At 37.3% G+C, this 23641-nt stretch overlaps 3 protein-coding genes and 1 long non-coding RNA gene across 4 annotated transcripts; 3 read left to right on the top strand and 1 right to left on the bottom strand.

Moving 5' to 3' along the window:
- The first annotated feature begins 277 nt into the window (after positions 1-277).
- On the top strand, positions 278-1897 carry LOC121052029. Its single transcript, XR_005807803.1, has 2 exons — positions 278-312; positions 1189-1897. It is a non-coding gene; the product is annotated as an uncharacterized LOC121052029 (long non-coding RNA).
- A 9233-nt stretch (positions 1898-11130) lies between these two features.
- LOC112193420 lies at positions 11131-14065 on the bottom strand. Its single transcript, XM_024333565.2, has 8 exons — positions 13586-14065; positions 13432-13498; positions 13316-13355; positions 12924-13056; positions 12650-12721; positions 12208-12288; positions 11505-11566; positions 11131-11392 (listed from the first exon to the last, which is right to left on the bottom strand). The coding sequence occupies exons 1-8, from the start codon at positions 13880-13882 to the stop codon at positions 11326-11328; spliced, it is 819 nt and encodes a 272-aa protein (XP_024189333.1). The 5' UTR covers positions 13883-14065; the 3' UTR covers positions 11131-11325.
- Positions 14066-19140: 5075 nt separating this feature from the next.
- Positions 19141-20300, top strand: LOC112194546 (probable small nuclear ribonucleoprotein G). The gene is made up of 2 exons (XM_040516767.1): positions 19141-19479; positions 19573-20300. Exon 2 carries the CDS (start codon positions 19850-19852, stop codon positions 20090-20092), a length of 243 nt encoding a protein of 80 aa, XP_040372701.1. The 5' UTR covers positions 19141-19479; positions 19573-19849; the 3' UTR covers positions 20093-20300.
- A 1156-nt stretch (positions 20301-21456) lies between these two features.
- LOC112193256 (F-box protein PP2-B15) lies at positions 21457-23407 on the top strand. Its single transcript, XM_024333329.2, has 3 exons — positions 21457-21735; positions 22639-22757; positions 22862-23407. Exons 1-3 carry the CDS (start codon positions 21472-21474, stop codon positions 23292-23294), a joined length of 816 nt encoding a protein of 271 aa, XP_024189097.1. The 5' UTR covers positions 21457-21471; the 3' UTR covers positions 23295-23407.
- The last annotated feature ends 234 nt before the right edge of the window (positions 23408-23641 follow it).

The following is a 23641-nucleotide window of genomic DNA, read 5'->3' as shown; positions in this document are numbered from 1 at the left end:
ATCTAGCCCTTTATTTATGTTCATCTCCACCCTCCATTCATCATTTTTTGGGCTATAAATACACTTCTCCTCTCACTCTCAAAAGACCACATTCCTTCATCCATTCCATCTCCTTGTCTCTCCATTTCCTCTCCATATTTCTTTTCCATTCTCTAGTTTTCTTGTTCTTCATTTTCAAGCCAAGAGAAAGAGAAGCCATGCAATACATCAATTTCTCAACCGCCATCCACCCTTGTGTCGTCCCTAGAAGATTGCTTGCTTTCAAGGATCTTCAAGTTCTTCGTCTCAAGGCTTTATCATTCATCTTTCAAGGTGTATTATATCCTTTCTCTTGTTTTCTTTGTTTGATTTTGTAAAACTATGAATTCTAGTTAACAATAATGTTTAGGGCAAAGTTTAAGCCCAATTTCTATGTTTAAATAAAGTTTTCGAATTCTATAATTGTGATTCTAAGTCTCTTATGTGAGTTTGTTCGATTAAATTTGCTTTACAGAAAACTTTTATATGTTTATCTTATTTGGGTCGACACTTATAGGATTTGCATGTAATTGGTGCTAGGTTTAAGAACATGAAATCGACTTTTCGTTTTGTGTAACTTGAATCAAAAGTAGTAAAGGTTCTGGACAAGAATCGAATTTAATTGAAGAGGATTGCAATTAGGTGGACTTTTCCATAACTAAGTTGTACACTTGAGTTGATAGCCTTTCTCTATGTCTAATGCGTTGAACATGTCATGATTGACTAGCTTTCTAGGGCTTGATTGCATGTTTGATAGGATTAATCTAGGTGCTTTCGCTTAGGTTAATTAGCATTGAAAAGTAAAATATGGGAGATCATTTGCTTTCGAATGTTTCACATGATCAACTCCTCTCTCATGACTTGGAAGAACAATTATAGGGTTTGAATCGAATTTGATTACATGGAATTGATTTTGATCTTTGTTCCTTGCGTTCCCCCCTTGTATATATGTTTTTACGTTTTCTTTATTTTATTTATTTTAATTTTAATTTTAAGAATCCTAATCCCCCCCTTATTTGTGTTTACTTGTATATATTTATTCTTTATTTTATTTTTGTAAATAATACTTTATTATTTTAATTCTTTATTTGTTTATACAATTGTATATATTTATATTCTTTATTTTATTTTTGTAAATAATACTTTTCTTTATTTGTTTCACAATGACAGGTGTACCCTCAATCCCCGGAATAGAACGATCCCTATTTGCTTATACTACTAACGATATTTCAGGGTTAAATTGCGCGCTTGCTTTGAGCGCGTCATATGCGTTGGTCGTTTCCGGTTGCGAACCACCCATACTTCAGCCGGCCTCACCTCGGCCTGATCTGACACGGCCATTCTTCCACCCAATCACCATTGCGTCTGATCGTACTAGAGCACTGATCCATAACTGTCACATCACCTATTTCCTTCCTGCAAGAGATGATGAGTAACCTAGGACAAGGTTGTGTGGTCGCCGCACAAGGTCGGCTTCTGAGTGTCATCATGAGATAACGTAGAGGGGAGGCTGATACCGGCCGCCATAACTGAGGGCTAGGGTTTAGGTTTCGCCAGAGCCCCATTCATTTAGTACATGCTGTATTAATGCTGGTTACTTTGTGATATGACTTGGAGAGACAGAGAGATCAACTATATGTAGATAGATAAGTAAATAGTTTTAAGCTATACTTACACAGAGGTCGGGTATTGTTCTATTCTTTTTTGTTTTTGTTAAAGAAGTGAGAATAGTGGATAAACCTGTGATCTTACACTCATCCATAATAACGTTTCCTTTCCGATCAGAATGTCAGAACCAATGATTCGCATAAGAGCTATTGAGACTATTTGAAAAATCATCATTAATGGAGACACAATTCACTGCTTCAGAGCCTCCAAACAAGCTATTATTGGAATACTTTTATAAACTTTGTTGTGATTAAAGTGCTAAGAAATTGTTCCAGAACTCTTATTAAGTTCTCAGTCTAGACTTTGTTTAAGGATTCGTTGGAAGATGAGAGTTTTTGGGTGAGAGAAGGTGGTTTTTGTTTTGTTTTTTTTTTTTTTTTTGTATTATGGAGGTGTAATGAGTGAATTAGAGGTATAATAAGTAATTTATTTTTTCTGTATATGAATAATAGAACTAAGGTTTATTTTTGGAATTCAAAAGGAGGTCTAATGAGCAAAGATTTGTATTTAAAAGCGAAAAGGAGGTGTAGAGAGTATGAAAGGTCAGATGAGCAAATTTAAAAGTCCCAATAGAAACTCATTCTCTATGAAAAAAGACCTATCAAAGAGCTAACAGTACCTATCAACATTATAAAGTGACTGCCCCTTCACCAAAGATTGGATAACAACCATTAACCAACAATCAATATCCCAAACTCACCACAAACAAATATCCCATAACTATATTGATTCTCATGCCTTTTGGCCAGGATCAAGCTCAAATGCCTCGTCAAATTCTGCTACATGCCCTGCAACATCACCCTTGACAATAACAAAGCTTTTTTTTCTTTTTTGTTTATTAAAGAAACGAGAATAGTGGTATAAATCTGTGATCTTACACTCATCCATGATAACGTTCCCTTTCCGAATGTTAGAACCAATTATTCGCATAAGAGCTATTGAGCCTATTTGAAAAATCATCATTAATGGAGACACAATTCATTGCTTTAGAGCCTCCAAACAAGCTATTATTTGAATACTTTTATAAACTTTGCTGTGATTAAAATGCTAAGAAATTGTTTCAGAACTCTTATTAAGTTCTCAGTCTAGACTTTGTTTAAGGTTTCGTAGGAAGATGAGAGTTTTTGGGTGAGAGAAGGTGGTGTTTTTTTTTTTTTTTTGGTATTCTGGAGGTGTAATGAGTGAATTAGAGGTATAACACTAATTTATTTTTTTTGTATATGAATTATTCATAAGGTTTATTTTTGAAATTCAAAAGAAAGTCTAATGAGCAAAGATTTGTATTTAAAAGCGAAAATGAGGTGTATAGAGTATGAGAGGTCAGATAAGCAAATTTAAAGGTCCCAATAAAAACTCTCATTCTCTATGAAAAAAGACCCATCAAAGAACTAACAGTACCTATCAACATTGTAAAGTGACTGCCCCTTCGCCAAAGATCGGATAACAACCATTAACCAACAATCAATATCCCAAAATCACCACAAACAAATATCCCATAACTAAATTGATTCTCATGCCTATTGGCGAGGATCAAGCTCAAATGCCTCGTCAAATTCTGCTACATGCCCTGCAACATCACCCTTGACAATAACAAAGCTTTTAACTTTCAATTCCAAAACGAAAGTTTCAAACTTTAGTTTACAACACTGACTTCAATCCAAGAATGCACAAAGACACAAAACCTTATGAAATGTAGTGCAATTACCTATGATGTAGCTTGGAGAATCAGTTGAAGCACGTTTGCATTTCAATCGACATACTCTTCATTCGAACAATGAAACAACTCTAGCTTAAACTTACTACTCCAGATTTTGTATTAGGAATGCTAAAATACAACATGCGGCGTATCGCCAAGCATAAAACATCACTCTTTTTGTACGGGTACATCGGAAACAGAGCTTCCTACTTGAAGCAGTTCAGACTCGGCCATGCTAAGATGCGCCCTCAAACAGAGCTTCTTTATGCTAGTGTATTATATTTGACAAGTAACCATCATCTACCGCACTAAATCAATCAGCAAGCACGGACCCCCGTCCGCCGATCACCTTCTCTACTAACCCTGAGCTAAGCAGTAATAGAAATTTCTCTTTGTTCGTTGGATAAGATCATGACTCGATGTAAGTCCACTAGATTCACTCTTTATCAGCCAAATTTCACTACATATGTGGAATCAGTGCTCTGGATTAATCTGCGAGATTTATAATTTAGGTTCGATTTGAAACATGTTCCTAAAGAAAATCTTAAAGAAGGGAGGAGAAGGCAGGCACTATCTCTCGAGAGTTCTCTCTTCTTCTCTACTCGTGTTGTGGCCTTTGTGACACATATGTCGGGCCACTGGTCGATTTAGGTGCCCATAGTTTTTGTCGAAGTGGTGATCTGATTTTGATGTGGTTTTCTACGCAATCACCCATGACAGAGATTTCAGTAATGCTACGCTCATCCATGATAATGTTCCATTTCCAATCAGAATGTCAGAACCAATGATTCGCATAAAAGCTATTGAACCTAGTTGAAAAATCGTCATTAATGGAGACAAAATTGATTGCTTCAGAGCCTCTAAACAAGGTATTATTTGAATACTTGTATGAACTTTGCTGTTGATTAAAATGCTAAGAAATTGTTTCAGAACTCTTATTAAGTTCTTAGTCTAGATCTTTAAGGTTTGGTCGAAGGATGAGAGTTTTTGGGTGGGAGAAGTTTTTTTTTTTTTGTATTCTAGATGTGTAGTGAGTGAATTAGAGGTATAGTGAGTAAGTTATTGTTCTGTACGATCAGCAAGGGAACTAGACTTATAATAGTGTAATGTTTATGAAGCAAGGATATAAAGCAGAGCTTCAAGCCATTATTCATGCCGTTTTAATAGCATCAGGAAAATGATGGACTTCTCTCTGGATTGAGTGTGATTCGGCGGTAGCAATTCACTTTCTTGCCAATAGAAATTGCTCAGTCCCTTGGCGTCTAAGTGTTGATTGGGTCAATTGTTATACCATTCTCTCCTTTATGCAGATTCGTTTTTCACATATTTATTGAGAAAGGAGTCAAGTGGCTGACTGTTTAGCTAACTAGGGATGGATCATGAGGGGCATTATTGGTGGGACTCTTGCCCTCCTTGTGCTTCAGCTGCCCTTGTTCACAATCTACAAGGTTTACTGAATTTCCGTATTAGCTTAATTCTGATGTGCTTGACAGATTTCATGCAACCGTGGTTTTTGCTGCATGGTTGCTGTATTCATCAGTCTATAACTAGTTTAGCTCAGTGCTCACTTTGAGTACTTTATTTCATTTTGTTCTCAGAGAGGTTTTGGTTCTTGTCTCCCTCTCTCGTCTTGTGATTTTTTTTTCTTTTATTAATAAAATAAAATTGAGGGACAGGCGGTGGGTCCCCGGTTGCGATGACCCCCTTTCTTTCGAGATTGCGGGTAAGGGCCAGTCACCTCAAATCGGTTGTCGCAGAGGAACTAATATCGCATAATCCTCTATTTAATTTAAAAAAAAAAAAAAAAGTTGTCTTTCATTAGGTTTGTTCTGCAAATATTGCTGAAAGCTTGATAGTCAGCATTCACACATACAAAAACTTGGTTTCGAGCTGTAAACTCGGCCAGTAATCTCCCAGCATTTGCTCATCATCGAAAGTTTCATAGTTTCAAACCAGGGTTTAATAACTGTACTGACCAAAAAATTTGCAAATATTCATTTTGTTAGAAGATTAATTTTGTATCCTTGAAGTGTCTTATTGAGGAAAATGTTCTGAAGTTTCTTAAACGGTTCTGCACCTTGTATAGTAAAAGAATACACACACACACACACACACACACGAGTACATAAACAATACCAGTACATAAACAACGTTGAGCGATTCCAATCAAAATCCTGTAGAAATTTTAAAATGATCTAAAAGCATGAGTTTTTCAACATGAAAACATGAAGCAGGAGGTTTGCAGTCAATTATTGGACTCAACATTGTGAACCACACGTCCACACAACTAGCTCAGACAAGAAATTGTTTATCTCGCCATAAGTTTTATGAATGACCAGTCGTTGATCTCGGCCAACCTGCATACATTTACTGTGTAGGTTATCCGAGATCAATGACCGGTCATTCATAAAGCCTATGGAGGCATGGTAATGTTGCATTTTAACCAAAAACTAATTGTCAAGAACTCTGCAGATTGGCATGCCTTTGGGCAAGAAATTCTCATAGTCAACATACATGTGTTCTTGATCGCTTTCACCACCCACCGTCTAAACTAGGAGCTTTTTAATGGCCTTGCTCAACCAATTCAGGACCCCGAGTCGCCTTCTACAAGTTGGCCATAGTTTTTATGGCCCCCAAGATGAAGACTCGGTGTTTCGAACTGGTTAAGCATGGCCATCTGAAATTAGAGTTCAGTCGGATAGAGGGCGATCAAGGACAACACGTGCGAGTTGATGAAGAGGCTGAGGGGATGATCCTTCAACTGAGGGGCGGTGAGTATAAATAGGAAGTTGGACATGAATAAATAGACAAGCTAATCCTATTTTTTCTCAAGAGAAATCAAATTGATGGAGAGAGGGGGAGAGACGAGGACCATGATCTCGTGCATGGGAGTCAATTCCCTGCCCATACCATACCAAAAAAAAAAGTGAGAATTGATTCCCATACTTGTTTCAACTTTGGCCCATACTCTTGTACAAAGGAGCTTCAAAACCTCCAAAATTGTACAGACCACGAAGATTCATATAGCATGTGATGTGCAGACAGTACTCCGTTGTCTGCTTCATCACTGCTAAGTAGTCAAAGCACTCCTACTCTTCTAGTACAACCAGGCATGGGAATTGTACTTGGCGTTTGAATTGGTCCAAGACGGTCCATAAACTGTATGGTAGCTCTCTAGGGTTTAAAAGATTTTGTATCAGAAAGTACCTTAGGAAATCTCAGGCCCATTAAAGAAAGCAGATTTGATGAGCTTTCTGCAGTGAAAATAATTGTTGTTTTCTAGTGAACTGGATTTCAAAGTATGTCATCAAAGCTCTAAAAGAGGCATCCAATAGAACAGAGATCGAGCAGAGGTTTGGTGCATGCATGCATGAATGAATTATATTTGCTTACTAATCATGAAGAGTTTCTACTTTAATCCAAACATTGGATTTGACTGTTAAAATTAGAGGCAGAGTATAACTTAATTTGCTTGTGAAATTGATATCAAGCTATAAGAATCTTATAGGAAAATGAGTATATTGCCAAGGTTAGCTTTCCAAATATTGGATTTGACTGTTAAAATTAGAGGCAGAGTATAACTTAATTTGCTTGTGAAATTGATATCAAGCTATAAGAATCTTATAGGAAAATGAGTATATTGCCAAGGCTAGCTTTCATTTGTTCTGGGCATAGCTATGTCATAATATGTCGATTACCACAATATGAGATCGATTCCTTCCTCCTTCTTCACCTCGACAATGAAGGTCTATAACGGTACATGAAGATCAGATCGAATACATGATGAACCAACTTTTGTCTAAGAATGACCGAGAGCTTCAATCGAAACTCCAATTTCAACAAAGACACTGAACTTTGGCAAGAGAGGCGAAACTAGGTTTAAAAAAAATCTGAACCGTTAATTGCTTTACTGAAGGGTTAATATGTGGAAACAAAAGGACTTCTGGCTCCTCTATTATTGAAACTGATGCTGTTGGTTGACAGCCATCTCATATGCAATTTACTAGCATCCTGTTGAACTTTTCACCTTCTGTTTGCATATGCAAATCAGTCATGTAGTCTTTGGACTCGCGCATTTGGGAATAATTCAGCGGAACTTAAAACCCACAAAATGTTTTGTTAATCCCTGAAATATCATTATTGGCAAAGCTTTCCAACAAAAAAATCAATAAATTTTGTCTGAATTTGTAATATGATATTAGGGTAAAATAAGTAATTCAATAATCAACTAACTGTGTGGTATAGAGAACTGTACATGGTGTGCAAACAGTCAGCAGTCTATCTTAGTGTCAAATGACTCGAGCTAGTTGCCTCCCACGACGGAAACTATACTATTCATACAAGCAAGAATTTGAAAATAATATGGGTATACGATATGAAAGGGAAGAGGCTTAATCTTTTTGGTGTTGAGGCTGTAGGAAATTAAACATTCATTTGGGCCATCCATTATAGTTTCAACACTCTTCCAAAATTGTAACGTCCCCTGAATGGTCACAACATTCATTTGGTTCAAAGGAAATTATTCTATGCACCGACGGTGTAAGTGACTCAAAGTCTAACTGTTTTTTCTATGCACCGACGGTGTAAGTGGTTCAAAGTCTAACTGTTTTTTCCAAAAAAATATTTACACCATCGATATCGTCCATCACCCATATTCCAATGGACCAGAGCCGACCCTGAGGGCTGCAGCCTGAGGCCGCCGCCTCAGGCCACCGGTCTCCAGCGGGCCTCCGACAGTTTTTATTTTTTATATATATATTGTAGTTCAGTACAACTTTATATAGATTCTTTGCAATAACAGTAAGTGGTTGCTGCTCTACAGCAGCGGTATGTGTGCATTGTGGCCTTTTAAGCAACCCAAGTTCAAAACAAAATAGTTCTCGTTTTTTCTTTTTTTCTTTTATTTTTCTCATTGCTAAAAATAGTTTCATTTTATATTCTCTCACTTTTTTTCCGGTTTCTTTTTGTATTAAACACTTTTTTTTTTCATTGCTGGTTTTTTACTAATGTCCTTTCTAATTTAAGAATACAATATAGATGTTTTTTTTTTGTTCCTTTTTTTTTATTGCTACTAGTGTATTTAAGTTTCAATTTATTATAGAAAAAAATTTGTATGAATGTTTGCCTCAGGCCTCCAAAATGTCAAGACCGGCCCTGCAATGGACAGATACCCAGGTCTTCTACCTATGTTATAGTAGCCGAAAAGAACAACAGATTCTTTCCAAACTGCAAGGTGCATTTTATCATGAAATGCTACTGGCCCGTATAAAATATCGGGAAGCAATATATGATGAAATGCCTCGCCACCCATATATATATCATAAAATACAATTACCCCTCTAATGTATTTCTCTTCACCTTTATCATAGCAATCTAGAAATTCCTTTCTTTGCTCATGATCCATTCAATAAAAAATTCCCTAAAAATAAAACGGATAATCCTGGGGCCAAAAGATAGTAGTTTCGGTCTCTAAATAATTTGTACCGATCTCTTCCCAACAATCGGTACCTATGGTATACACTTCAGCTTTGGGAGGAAAAATAAAGAGACGGCCATCAGGATTTGTTTCGTACGTCCTCACCACAAGATACAATTCTGTGTTTGGGATCATAACCAAGTCCGACAGCACAGTTGGTTGAAGAATGTGGGGAGGGAGAAGAAGGCATGAGTCTGGGACAAGCTTGAATTCCTTGGTCACTAAATCGCACAAAAGAAGATTGTTTCTCAAATAATCCCATCGCAATGACATAACAAAGACCCGGATTCTAGAATCTCCAGCGCAAGATTTTGGCCCGTCATCTTTAGCTACATAGAAAGGGGAGCACTAAAGGACATCCTCAACAGTATAATAATTGTTATGTTCGTCAAAATCCATATCATGGTAAAATTCCAGCTTTGAGAAGATTTCCCTGTTAATCTCTGTATTATCACATATATCGTATACAAAACGCTTGAAAAGGACGTATGATGGGAAGAGTTTGTTGTTGACCGTGGAAATGGAGAGGTGCATGGCTACAAACTTGCAATTGTCTATTACAGTATGCATGCCACGATTTTTGAATGCACTTGAATCGCATCAAAGATTTGGGTGGTAGCCTTGATAAGATTTGCACCACCATGTCATCTCGAATCTTGCAAAGCTCTGTCATACCTTCTGCGGTTCTAAATCTGCGCGCTCTATCGTCAATCACCTTTTGTTCTGCTACCTCTTTTCAATGATCTATATTCGCGTGTATATATACGTTCATTAAGCGGTGCGTAGATGAGAGAGAGAGAGAGAGGACAAAAAAAAAAACAAAAGGGGACTTTGGAGTTTGGTCAGATTTACAGAGTTACCTGCTCCTGGCCTGTGTGTTTTTGCTTAACTGTGAAAGATTTCATATATCAGTATATGTACGAAGTGCGAGTGTAACTGTTTCCTGACAGATGGTTGGGAGAGTCCCCTTGAGTGGTAGTTTCCAAGGTTGCTGGTAAATTGCAAGGCACAACTCCCATTCGCATGGGATGGAATTAGTCTTGGACACACACGTTTTCCTTGAATAGAAGTGAAAAAAATTGAAGACCAAGTTTCTTCTCCGTTCATCATGCCAGTTTATGCGGGTCCTTGTGTTGTCGAATTCTTTTATTATTATTTTTTATGTAGGAGAAATTAATAATGTATGAGTTTATTCAGACATCTTAAATTTTATATTTAGACTTCTCCTAATTTTGAACAAACTTTTGTTCTCTCCTTTTCTCTTTCTATACGTGAATTGATAGTAGTAAGCATTTGAAGAGCTATTTAGATCATAATGCAAATAAATCACAAAAGCAGAGGTAATTTATTTGAAGAAGGAATTTACAACGAGCAGTTTTATTATTTAACAAATTAATTTTTTATAAAATTTGAAAGTCTGAATAGCACTACTCATTATCAATAGATATAGATTGGTTTTCCCAAAAAAAAAAATATATCTATAGATTGGTTTTCCAATTTCTTTTCAATAAAGACTAGGACAACTTTTCCCAACAAAACAAGTTGCCGGAACAAGTTATTTTTCTTTTAGAACATAGAACGTATGCTTATTTAATTAGATTTTGCTCCTTTGATCCATCACTGACTGAATTTTACCAAAATCAGAGTGTACATAGCAGTTAGGTATCAAGCATAAACAGCACAAGTACCTAAGCACAGACAGCCAAGCGGGAGTCAAACTAACACTACCGGGGTGAAGTCTGGTTCCAGCTCTACAAGATAGACTCAGAGCCCGACATAGATACTGACTGGGACCATCTGGGGTATTCAATTAGAACTTTTAAAAATAAATGTAAATATACCCTTATACTAAATATCATTCATACATATGAAATTAGAAATTACCTTCGTTGGTGCTAATTTGACGAATTACTCCTACTCTCCAAGTACAACCAGGCATGGGAATTATACTTGGCGTTTGAATTGGTCCAAGACGGGTCCGTAAACTGTATGGTAGCTCTCTACGGTCCAAAAGATTTTGTATCAGAAAGTACCTTAGGAAATCTGAGGCCCAGAATAGAGAGCAAATTTGATGAGCTTTCTGCAATGAAAATAATTGTTGTTTTCAAAGCTCTAAAAGAGGCATCCAAGAACAGAGAGCAGAGGTTTTGTGCATGAATGAATTATATTTTCTTAATTATTCACTAATCATGAAGTCTTTCTGCTTGGATTGTGCTTATTTGCTGAATTTACTTGCTTGTAAATTGATGACAAGTAATAATTAAGAATCAAATAGGAGAATGAATATATTGCCCAAGGCTTTTTCATTTCTTTTCTGGGCAAAGTTATGTGATCATAATATGTCTAATACTACAATAGATTGATTTCCCTTGCTCCAACTTCACCTCGACAACGAAGCTATATATATAGTACATTAACATTAGAATACATGATGAACCAACTTTTGTTATAGGAATGACCAAGAGCTTCAATCAGATCTCCAATTTCGACAAACACAGTGAACTTTGGCAAGAGAGGCCATGTAATCATCAGATCTGACATGAGAAAGAAAATTGGCTTTATAAAAATTTTGAACTGTTAATTGCTTTACAGAAGAACAAGAAGCTTATGATTTTGATGAAATGGAATTATTTTTTGACTTTGAACCTTTGTCCATAGGAAGACTGATAAGCAGCAAGGATGTGAACTTTGGCCTCATCCAGTTTCTTCTGTATAAATGGGTGAAATGCAGGAAGTCAGCACACACAGGCAATTAGTTTCAAGCTACAAGTTCAGCCAGTAATTTCTCAGCACTAGTTATTACCTATCAAACTTTAACACTAGGAATACTTAATAGCCAAAATTAAAGATAAATCTACAAATTTTAGAAATTTCAGAGAAGTTTGTTTCAATGAAACAGGCTCCATTAAGTGCCCTATTGAGGAAGATGGAGGTCCTTATGCTCATTGCCACAAGCTTCTTGTTGCAACAAGGAACTTAAAAGCTTGTCAGAACCTTAGTTATAAACCATTTGATGAAGTACCCAAAGACTGTGCATCGATACACAAGCAGCAAATATGGAGGTATTCTTAGATAATTAGTGTTTTTGTTTTTGAGTAACGATTTCTTGTCCAGGGCTCTAGCACTGAATATCAATCTAACAACTCCTGGTTCCTAACTATAAGTTATCCGTCTCTGAAAAACATCGAGAAGCCATTGGTAGTCTACTTATTGTGTGTGATTCGACCATAACTCTTCGGTGACCTTTCTATATATTTACAGGGATAGTCAGATTCAATTGAGATACAACATGTAAAAATTGTAACACCAGAAGAAGATCTAAGAGAAAGTTCTTATAATTAAAACAGACCTGAGCTTCATAGTAAAGGCCAGCATATAGAGAAGCATAGAAATAATCACTGTCTCGGCCATTTTTAAATGCATCAGCAAGCTACACAGTAAAGATCAATCACTTGAGTCAGATAAAAATCTTGGTATTATTGCAAGCAGTCGGGCTGATATAAGAAACAGGCACAAGCTAGATGTTTATTAAAGGGTTCTGGAGTGTAAACTGAAAAAGAATACAAGGGAAAGATTATATATGAGTTCTGAAACAACTTCCGGTTACTCCAATTAACTTCCTACCGGAAAACTGGTGTTATGACCCTAAACAGTTCATGTTTCAACACAAACATGAAAGAAAGATAATCTTAACATCTCATATGAACTGATAAACACCTTAACCACACCTAGGAACTACAAGCTCAAATAAGAAAATGTTTGGTCAGAGAGGAAAAGCTTCACTCAGATACCTTTTCTGGATCACCACCGTCTTTAAACATGTTATAGGCTTCTCTCATGACAGGTCTTGGATCTTGGCCAACCTGCATGCATATAAAATGCAGTTAGAAAGAATTTTATTGAACTTCTCACTCAATACATGGGAGTGAAAAGCAATTTAAATAATTTCAACTAGAAAGACAACAATCCCCTCTTAAAGATACTCATTTATGATCCTATAGACATCCAAAAGACATATTTGAAGTTTAAAGCTACAAAGCCCTTATCTTGGTATCAATAACTTGCCTCAAGAAACCGTTCCCTTGCTTCCTTAACTCCATATAATTGAGCTTCACAGAGAAAGCACCAAATGGACTCCTCTGTATCATTTGGATTCTGGGCAACATCTATTCGGAACTGCTCTGCCCCTTCTTCAAATCTGTGCATAAAAGATAAATAATTTAACCCTAGACACATAGCTTCACCAAACCAGTTCTAAAATTTTACCCTCTATTTGGGGACCAATAAATTTTAGCTCCATTGACAAATCTTGGCTAAAGTGATACTCTTTCCACTTTTATCTACACATTGTAATTTTTGCTGCTCAAAATTTAAACAAACACCAATTTTCTTCTACATTTTTCTAAGCAGCCCAACAAAAACATATGGACAAAGACCCATCAAAGAACTAGTAGTACCTATCAAGATAGTAAAGTGACAGCCCCCTTTGCCAAAGATCTGATAAAAACCATTAACCAACAATCAATATCCGAAACTCACTACAAACCCATAACCAATAGCTACATTAACTTACATGCCTTTTGGCGAGGATCAAGCTCAATTGCCTTGTCAAATTCTGCTACAGACCCTGCAACATCACCCTTGACAATAACAAAGTTGTGAACTTTCAATCCCAAAACAAAGTTTCGAACTTTAGTTTACATTCACAACTATGGAGCATAATTTACCTGTCTAAACAGAACCATTCCACCTCGGATTGCGGCAACGGCTTCACGGGGATTGTTGCCGCCGGTGATGGCATCCCAGATGCCAGAAACTGAGGGAAGGAACAGTCTTCTGGTGCTACAGAATTGAGAGTTAGTGCAGGTTCTCAGTGGAAATGAGGTTTTATGTGTCTGAATTGTTGAAGGGATTCTGTTAAAGAATAGTGAGCTGTTCTGGGTTTTGAGTGAAAACGGAGGAGAGGTTAGGAATGGAGTGAGGGACATGGAAATGGTGGGTTTGAGGTTCAGAGCCATAGCCATTGAGGTAGAAAATGCAATCTTGAACTGAAGTGGAAGAATTGATTGAGTCTTGATTGGATTTGGGTCAGTCAGTTTTGATGGGTTTGTGCAGGTTGCAAAGTTCTGGATTTGGGATTAGAGAGGGATAAGGCGCCAAAAGACAACCGAGTATGTGGTGAATTCTCAAGTTTACTAGTCACTTCCAACAATGCAACATACAGGTTACCGATAATCACAGTTAAAATACTGGTACTAAGAGCAAGATCACCTATTAGATCAGTTACTATTCACTATTTTTTTATATTTATTTTTATCATCCGGATCACTGACACAGTTTTCAAACTGATCTGAGTCACTCTGGATCAGTTTCGTAACCTACAAACTCATCCAGAGAGTGGAAATAAACATAAAAAAAATAGTGAATAATATCTGACCCAATGACCCACCCAACGAGTGAACTTGCTCTAATGAGATGGTTATTAAGAATTTATAATATCTTCTTAATGTCATTTACCTTAAATTTTGACATTTTTTTTACCACAATCCTCATTCAGGTAGTCAATTGATTTTTTGTTTATAATTACTCTACATCTCCATTTCTTTAACACCGGAAAATGTGCAACCAGTGTGATCTCAAAATTTACATGTTAAGTAATCCAAATTGTTGACTTCTAAATTTACCTACTAGTGAAGTAGTGAATGGCCAAAAAAAAAGAGTGATTTTTTTTTTTTTTTGCTCACAAGCTATGAGATTCCATTTATCAAGATGGTAAAATTACAAATAGGAATAACAGTACAGATCGGGGCCATAAATAACCCTACTTCTAATAATCATCATAAATCGGAGCCATAACTACCATATATCATGAAGATGTCTACCAACTGAACATAACCACTTCAACTATAACAATCTATCGTTTAAATATATCAAATGGTTGTGATATGTTGAGAATATATAGATCCCACATGAAAAAAATGAGACATTGTCTATGAGTTTATAAGAGTTTGGGTCACTTTATCTATTGCCAATTGATTTTAGGGATGTGAACCCCAATATTACTTTAGGGGGTGAAATTTGCACACTCAAATTTGCAAACCACACATCCTTTCATTTGTTTAATAATATTTCAACTCACATCTTTTTGCACTTCCTAAAATACCCTCAAAGTCAGATTTTTCTTTCTTTTTTCCTCTCTCTCTCTCTCTATGACCCTTCTTTCTCAGTTAGGTGGTGCTTCCATTATCATCAATCTCAATCTCTGTATTCATTTTTGAAGCTTTCATCTTCTTCTTGATACTGAGATTACAAAGACATTCAGATAAAAAAATAAATAAATAAATAAAGCAAATCAATGCTCGATACTCCTAGACATTCATCATAGACATATCTTAAGTAGGGCTGGGCATATAAAACCGAAGTACCGAACCCGACCAGAGCTCGTACCGAAAGCAACTAAAACGGGCCGGTACTTAAAATATAAAAATTACTGTTGGGCCCATACCGAATAAAAGGGACGAGCCTCGGTTCTCATTTTTAAGTCCCGTTTTGGGCCCGACCCGTACCGATTTATATGAATATATATATAATATCTATAATATATATTATCTTACCCTCCCACGTCCCACGACCCACCTACTTTCTTTTTTCTCTCTCTCTCTCTCTCTCTTTCTCTCTCTCTCTCTCTCCCACCTCTCTGTGGCTGTCTCTCCCTCACCCTTTTATCCTTCATTCCTCTCGGTTTCTTTTCTTTGTTCTCTCTCTCTCTCTCTCTCTCTTCGTCTTCACCTCTCTGTGGCTCTCTCTCCCTCACCCTTTCTTTCCTCACCCTTTATTCAACTTCTCTTTTTCAAAGACATCACCACCACACCACTGCACTCCTGCATCCTCGGCCCACCGCCATTTCGGTCAACCTCGGTGGCACCACAATCGTTGCACCACCCACAAGGAATGCCCTCCAGCTCTGTTCCCATCGATTTTAATTATCTTTTCTAAGATCTGGGTTTTGTCAATTTGTGCATGTTCTACGAAAGAAATTGTATCTGCAATTATGCAGGGTAATTTTAATTTTTTCTTTTCTTGAGATCCAAGTTTGTAAAAGTTGAGATCGGGGTTTGTAAAAATTGATATTTGAGTTGTATATGGATTTCGATAGTCTATGCCTTTCTAAATCGGTGTTTGCTTGCTTTGTTTTTGTTTAGTTGGCTGTAATTCATGGCTAGAGCCAACCTAGAGCCTTCCAAAGTTCCAGATGCTCGCTCGAGAGCATGCTCATTTTTTTTCATTTAAAAAAAAAAATTCTTAAGTGTCAAACCCGACCCGGGCCCGTACCGAATTTGTTCGGTTTCGGTACCGTCAGCACCAACTTGGAAAATAAAAATTCCATCCCGACCCATACCGAAATATATTTTAGGGATCGGGCTCGGTATCACTCAGTAACTGGCCCGTCCCGGCCCTAATCTTAAGCAATTGTTTATTTTTTGACCAAGATGAACTCTACTTAGTACCAAGTAATCACATCTCCATGTAAAAGACGAAGCTAAAGCAAAAGTTTTACACTTACTTTCTCGAAACACAGACAACAGTGTTTCCTAGGTCTCTGAACTTCTGCAAAACCTTCTTTACAAACCCATCTTCATCATCCTCTGAAAACTGAACCTTCACAGTATCCTTATTGACAATCTTCAAGTTGGGAGACCTCAAATACATCAAACTCTTCTCGTCCCTAATATCCAATAGCTGAGCAGTGAGGTCCTCTTTGAGTTTCTGGAAGGGTCTTTCTAAATGTACCCAGCAAATTTCTATATAGTATAAATATTTCTAATTAAACCACCTAAATTCCCATACTAACCTTTTCTTGTACCCAGCTAAAGAAACAAGCCAACGAGGCGATGAAAACTTCCCAGCTTCATACCAATCTTCTTCGGCAGTTCTGGGTTCTTTCAAGATGAGGTTTTGACTGTACTATAGCTTAGTAACAATTCTTGTTTTAAGTCCTTGTTTTTCTAAATGAGTTCCAAGGTTCTCAACTCTTGGTATGATTGATTGAATTGAAAAGCAATACCACTCAATCATGAGTAGAGAAACCGTAGATGAATAAGATCACATACGTCAGCAGGCATTTCCACCAAGTCATTGCAATAGTCAATGCTAATTTCCTCTAGATTTGGAAATGCGTATGAAATTTGGATGGAACCGTCGCTGAAAGCTTTCCCAATGGTACACATGAATAGAGATATCTTTTTTAGACCCACTAATTGTATGGGGTTCTTGGTCATTGAAGGTATTGAGACACTCTCCAATCTAATTCTCTTTAGATGAGATCACGAACCCAGTAGTGGGATATTACTTAGTTCAGCAGGCGAGAAACCATAATTCTCCGTCACGCCCTTCTTCGCAAACCAACCGATCCCTTCCTCAACCCTCTGTCTTCCTCTTTAATCAAACTGAGCTTGAAATTTATGTATCTGAATTCTATATGCTGGAGCAGATAAGCAATATGCAATTGGGGTTAAGCACATCACGAAGACGACGCGAAGTTGCCATCACTATAGTTGCTTTGCTAGGTACAAGATAAGGACAGTTTGAAAAATTAGGTGGTTTAATTAAAAATATGTATAAACAAATAAATTTGCTAGGTACATTTAAAAAGACCATTTTCGGAATGCATTAAGAACAAAGATGAACTTATATTTTCTCAAGTTCTCTTGAACTACAGGTACACCAACCAACCAAATGAACATACAACCGGCAATGAAATATGGGTACTTGTTGAAAAACTCATCAATTGAGACCAGGATTGACTCCAAGTTTATTTTGTCTAAAACTTGCTCGGAAGCTGCGGCTTCAAAAGAAAAAGAAGGGAAAGTAATGGCGGTGGTTGCGATGAGCTCAGTGAGGAGAAAGGAGAGATGGGTTTTAGGTTGGTTGTGAAAGAGGTTTTTGATGGAGGAAAATTGAAGGGGATGGGAGTTGAATGATTGAGAGGTGAGAATGGAGGTTTTAGGAAGAGAGATTGGTAGTGAAGTGAGTGGTTTCTGGGTTTTGGGGTGGGTTTGGAATGGTGGAGAAGAACAGGAGAGGACCATGGAAAGAGACTCCATGGGAGAGAGTACAGGAAAGTGAGAGAGGGAGAAAACACGGAGAGAGGATAAGGCCAAGAAGGGAAAGGATGTTCGTGTATGGTCTATAGTTGCCTGCGCTTCTCTACTGAGAAAGCACCACCCAACTGAGAAAGAAGGTTCTGAATGTCAGAGAGAGAAGAGAGAGAGAGAGAGAGAGAGAGAGAGAGAGAGAGAGAGAGAGAGAGAGAGAAGACCCAAAAAGAAAAAAAGAGAAATCTGACTTTGAAGGTATTTTAGAAAGTGTAAAAAGATGTAAGTTGAAATATTATTAAAAAAAAATGAAAGGGCGTGTGGTTTGCAAATATGGGTGTGCAAATTTCACCCCCATTACTTTATCGTGATCCCAGATCGGGTTATTTCACTTATGTATGTCTCATGGCTACACGGGCTCCATGTCACCAAAAGTTGTCCATATTCACGTGTATGATTTAAAAATTCGCCACACGTGTGGGGACATGTTAAGAATATATAGATCACACATGGAAAAGATGAGACTTTGCCTATAAATTTATAAGGGTTTTGGCCGCTACATTCATTGTCAATTGATTTTGAACGTGAATTATAAATAACTTTATCAACCTATTCAATGCATATACAAATCTATAGTAAATTGATAAAAAGCCTTAATTAAACTGAAGCTACTGAAGCCCCAAGGCCAACCAACAAAAACCAAAACAAGACCAGCGCGCCCATACAAACTCGAGTACTCGACGAGACCATGACGTAAAGCTTGCAATGGAGGGCTATTGTTGTAATTCAAGTGCAGCACGTACGCTTTGAATGCAAAAATTAGGCAGCATTTTGCACAAGGTTAATGAATGTGCTATTGACTTTGTACGTGTGCAGCCTTAATTGATAGACTCAATCAAACAAAAAAAGAAAACCTTAATTGGAAACTATTCGTTTTAACTTTGAGAAAAATTCAGCTACCCTCCCCAAACTATGTTGCCAAGGCCAATTTGATACCCGAACTCTCAAAAGTATCAATGTGATACCCAAACACATATTTTGACATCAACGTGATACTTCCGTCCAAAATTCGTGACGGTTCCGTTAAAAAAGTGACGTGTCAAGCACATAAAGACCAAAAACAAAGAAAAATACCAATTTACCCTCTTCTTTTGTTATTTCATTTTTTTTTCTTTTTCTTTTTCCTTCTTCTTCATCTTATCTCTTCCGCATCGACCCGACCTGACCTCTCTCTTCCGCTCTCCTTCTCTCTGCCATCACCGGGAAACCCAACTTCCGGTTGCCACCTCACGTCACCGCCACCATCCTTCGAACCAGCTCCCAATTTCGATCAAAACCCAAAGGCAGCTACCCCAACCGACGGTGGAAAATCGCCGTACACACCACCGCCGATGGCATCGAATCTGCATGGCTTCGTTCTCCAACCTCCAGTCCAAATCGAGCTAAACCACCTCCATAAATGGAATCAGCGCCTCACTACCCACCAAACACCGCCGTGAGAGCCACCGGCTTACCTTTTTCGTTCGGTAAGCTATATTTCGTCCTCTCCCTCTGGATAATGCCATGAGTCATTGTGAATCGAAAAGCCTAATTCACTGCTGTCTGATTTGGAATATGAGGTTTGTGGAATCTGGAAAATTGAAGCTTTGGAGAAGAAATGAGCTACCGGGTCAGTTTCGACTGAAATCGAAATAAGGAATTCAGATGGTTAATGGATGTGGATTTCTGGGTTTTTGGAGTGTTGGAGGAGAGGAAGCTGCTGGGTTAATTTCAGTTGAAACTGGAAAAGGTGTTTACATGATTGTTGATGGTGAATTGCAGTAATTGGAATTAACTTCCAAATCTGGTCAAGAAGAATCCTTCCTCACGCAAAACCTCTCTCTCTAATCCTTCACCATGAGCAGGTCAGGTCAGCCCCCGGATCTGAAGAAGTACATGGACAAGAAGCTTCAAATCAAGCTAAATGCAAACCGAATGATTGTTGGAACCTTGCGTGGATTTGACCAGTTCATGAATCTGGTGGTTGATAATACTGTAGAAGTGAATGGTGATGAAAGGACTAACATAGGCATGGTGGTGATCAGAGTAAACAGTGTGGTTAATGTTGAAGCACTTGAACCTGTGGCCAAAATGCAGTAGTTTTTGTTTTAAAAAAATTTATCTGGATGTAGGATGCAAAGGGAAACTCTGTAACTTTGTTACGATGGTGAGGTGAATTCTATATCACCCTTGCCACCAGGCAGATTGTGATGAATGTAATTATGTCGTTCTATATGGAATAGCAGTTAATTGAGTGTAAGATACAAAATGTGGTAATGCTACTGCTTTGACTTTGAAAAAAAAAAAATTTGGATACTTGGTAACCTGGATCTGTTACTTGGTGAAGTTGTTAAAAATCAGTAGAATGTTGTTTGTAGTCTCGTGAATGGGAAATGGAAAGTGTTAAAATGGTGATAAAAAAAAAAAGTTGAAGATGAAAAGCATATCTTTTTTTTAAATATATATATATAATAAAATTGGTGTAAAAGTACGACTTTGCCCTTAAAATTTAGTCACATGTACGACATGTGATCATTTTTAACGGAACCGTCACAAATTTTGGACGGAAGTATCACGTTGATGTCAAAATATGTGTTTGGGTATCACATTGATACTTTTGAGAGTTCGGGTATCAAATTGGCCTTGGCAACATAGTTTGGGGAGGGTAGCTGAATTTTCTCTCTTTAACTTTTAATAAAGGAGCAGAGGCAGTGAGAATATAATATGAGGAACCAAAATACTGAAAATAGTGGATCACGTATTATTGGTGCGATAATTATAAACGGAAATAAAAGAAAAACATGACTTAGTTTTTCGATCTCTTTCATATGAATTGTAATATGAGGGAACAGAAGCAACTAATGCAATTAGATCATTTGAGAAACTCCAATGACATACAAACTTGTGCTTAAATTACATCTAATTTTCATAGTTTTGAAAAGATCGGCTTACATCTCGTAGACATCCACCATAAGAGAGTGATTGAATTACCTGAGTTGTGGTGTGTCTTTTTTTTTTCTTTCCTATTTTGTTTAGATTCTCGAATCTCGATTTCGTATGTTGCTGACCGATACCACTGTTTGGATCCTAACAAGATCGGCCACCAGAGTCTTTCTCGTGGGTGCTATAGAGTTGCAAATCCTCAAACTAATTCACTGAGTTCTTGGGTTGTCCATTAGAACGTTTGCCTAACACTGTTTGGGAGGCTTTGGGTGGTGCCTTTAACATGGCGGGACCTAGGTAGTTTTAGAAAGCCAAGTCAACATTCTCTCTCCATGTGTTCAATTTCGCGATGTTGTCATAATGTCAGCCGGAGCCCAAGTATTGTAACTTAATGTCCTCATGATGATAATGACTTGAGCCAAAAAAATAAAATGTTGTCATCCTAACGCTATGTTCCCTGTTCCCAGGGCCTGGAGTCCTGGACCTTTGATGCTGATATATAGTCCGTTGTTTTCTTTAGAAGCGCATAAATAAATATGTACACCATGAGCTTGGAGGATTTGCCCCAAGACTGCTTCGAGCAGATTTTATCATTGACATCTCCCGGAGATGCATGTCGTTCCTCGTTAGTCTCGTTGTCGATTCGTGCCATGGCCGATATGGATAGTTTGTGGGGTATGTTTTTGCCGTCGGACTATCCAGAAATTCTGTCCAGATTAGTCACTCCAATACCTTATTCATCCAACAAGGACTTGTTCATCAGGTTGTGCAGTCCAAATCTAATCGATTGTGGTAAAAAGGTAACTTTCATCTTTGCTACAGCCATTTCTTTGTTCTAAGCTAGGTTGGGTTTTTTTTTTGTTTCAAAATCCAGGGCAAGGGAAAACAAAAAAAATGAAAATTGATGCCTCAGGCTGGCTTTGCATTTTTTTTTGTTGAAAAAGTGGCTTTGCATTATATAACTAATCAAATATATATTGGATTATAAGTAATCCAATATTATCTTGACTTTGAATTATTACATTTGCAGCCCCTTTTTTTTTTTATCAGAATTGCATTTGCAGCTTGGGTCAACAAAATTACATGATGAGGCAAACACGTCAAGGTTGCTTTTGCATCGACAGGCGGTGGAACAAATATGAATTCTTGATTACTAAGAATTCATGTTTGATCCATTGCCTGTTGATGCATTGGTGGCTTTGGGATGCTAGCCTACCACAATAATTAATATGACTATTGACATTACTTTATATTTAAGTCAATAGCCAATATTGTAGTAATTTTTCACTCCTATTATAGATTTTGAGCCAGTCATTTAAAAAAAAAAAAAAAAACTACTCAAATTTTTCTCAAAATTTCTTTAAACCCGGTTTTGAGTAATGCTTTCCCGATCGGTGATGCACTGCTCGTGACCATTTAATATCTAACCTCATCCAGTAGTATTCAAACCGTAAGTTCGAATGCCAGCTATATACTCTGTGAGGTTATTAAATTTATTATTAGTTTTTCGTTGTAGCACACTATTTCCTTTTCTTTTTTTTGTCTTCATAAACATGAATATTCTTCCAGGCCACAAAATATAGCGAGTCTCTTTGTAAATATTGTGACATTTCTCCTTCAAAAATAAAGATAGGAACATATATAATCCATTTAAATTCTCATTTCATAACTACTATTAACTCCATGATGGGTGAATGACACAGATGTTCTCAATAGAGAAATCAACAGGTAAAAAATGTTACATGTTAAGTGCAAGGGATCTTTCAATTACATGGGCGTGCAATCCTCTCTATTGGAGTTGGAAGTGTTCCTCCGAATCAAGGTTTGCTTTCTAATTTCTAGCCCAAAAGTAATTAATTTGGGAAATAAATATTGCACTGAAATTTATCTATCTTGCACAATATTATGACACGACCACAAATTCAGATTTGCAGAGGTTGCTGAACTCAGAACCATCTGGTGGCTAGAAATATATGGCACCATGAATAGTCAATTGCTATCACCAAAAACAGTTTATAGTGCTCATCTTGTTATCAAGTTGGCCAATCGTGCATATGGTTTGGACTCATTACCTTCTGAGATTTCACTTGAAGTTGGCAATTACAAATCACAAGGCACTGTATACTTGAGTGCAAATCGGAAGACAACAGAAGTAGACGAACGTGTGAGACCAATCAGGGTTCTGGAAGAACGTCTTCGTGAGCGAACAGATGGATGGATGGAGATTGAACTGGGGAGCTTTTACAATGATGGATGTTATTATAACAAGGATGTGAAGATGAGCCTAAAAGAAGTTAAGGGTGCACACCTAAAAGGTGGCCTTATTGTTGAGGGAATTGAGATTAGGCCAAAAAATTAGTGCATTTATTTTCCCCTCTCCTAATTTCTGAACTTTCAGTGTAAATGGACTACGATCAATTGAAATTTTTTTAATTATTTTATTTTCTAAATAACATTTCAATTTATTTTAGACCTTCACCTCTTTCTTGTGTTCTTTCTTGTGATCTTGTCATATGAAAGTTATCAAATTAGGGTCATATATATATATATAAATTAAAATAGAGAATTAGACGATATTAGCCCCTTATTAGTGGTCATTGTGCAAGGCGCCCACCCTCCCCACAATAGAGAGGGGACCACACACCCGGGAACCCCCCGTCCCTCTATTTTATTTTATTAGAAAAATAAAAAACAAAATACAAGATG

Source organism: Rosa chinensis, chromosome 3 (genome assembly GCF_002994745.2).
Source record: "Rosa chinensis cultivar Old Blush chromosome 3, RchiOBHm-V2, whole genome shotgun sequence".
Taxonomy (NCBI): domain Eukaryota; kingdom Viridiplantae; phylum Streptophyta; class Magnoliopsida; order Rosales; family Rosaceae; genus Rosa; species Rosa chinensis.
Note: the sequence above shows the minus strand (reverse complement) of the source record. Positions and strands in the feature narration are given on the sequence as shown.

Excerpts from the sequence above, each read along its gene's own strand:
- LOC112193420 (XM_024333565.2), bottom strand. The coding sequence starts at position 13,882 with ATGGCTATGGCTCTGAACCTCAAACCCACCATTTCCATGTCCCTCACT. Across the intron at positions 12,289-12,649 it reads ACGGTGGTGATCCAGAAAAG|CTTGCTGATGCATTTAAAAA; the intron begins GTATCTGAGTGA and ends TTTACTGTGTAG. Across the intron at positions 11,567-12,207 it reads GCCTTTACTATGAAGCTCAG|AAGAAACTGGATGAGGCCAA; the intron begins GTCTGTTTTAAT and ends CCATTTATACAG.
- LOC112194546 (XM_040516767.1), top strand. The coding sequence starts at position 19,850 with ATGAGCAGGTCAGGTCAGCCCCCGGATCTGAAGAAGTACATGGACAAG.
- LOC112193256 (XM_024333329.2), top strand. The coding sequence starts at position 21,472 with ATGTACACCATGAGCTTGGAGGATTTGCCCCAAGACTGCTTCGAGCAG. Across the intron at positions 21,736-22,638 it reads TAATCGATTGTGGTAAAAAG|ATGTTCTCAATAGAGAAATC; the intron begins GTAACTTTCATC and ends TGAATGACACAG. Across the intron at positions 22,758-22,861 it reads AAGTGTTCCTCCGAATCAAG|ATTTGCAGAGGTTGCTGAAC; the intron begins GTTTGCTTTCTA and ends CCACAAATTCAG.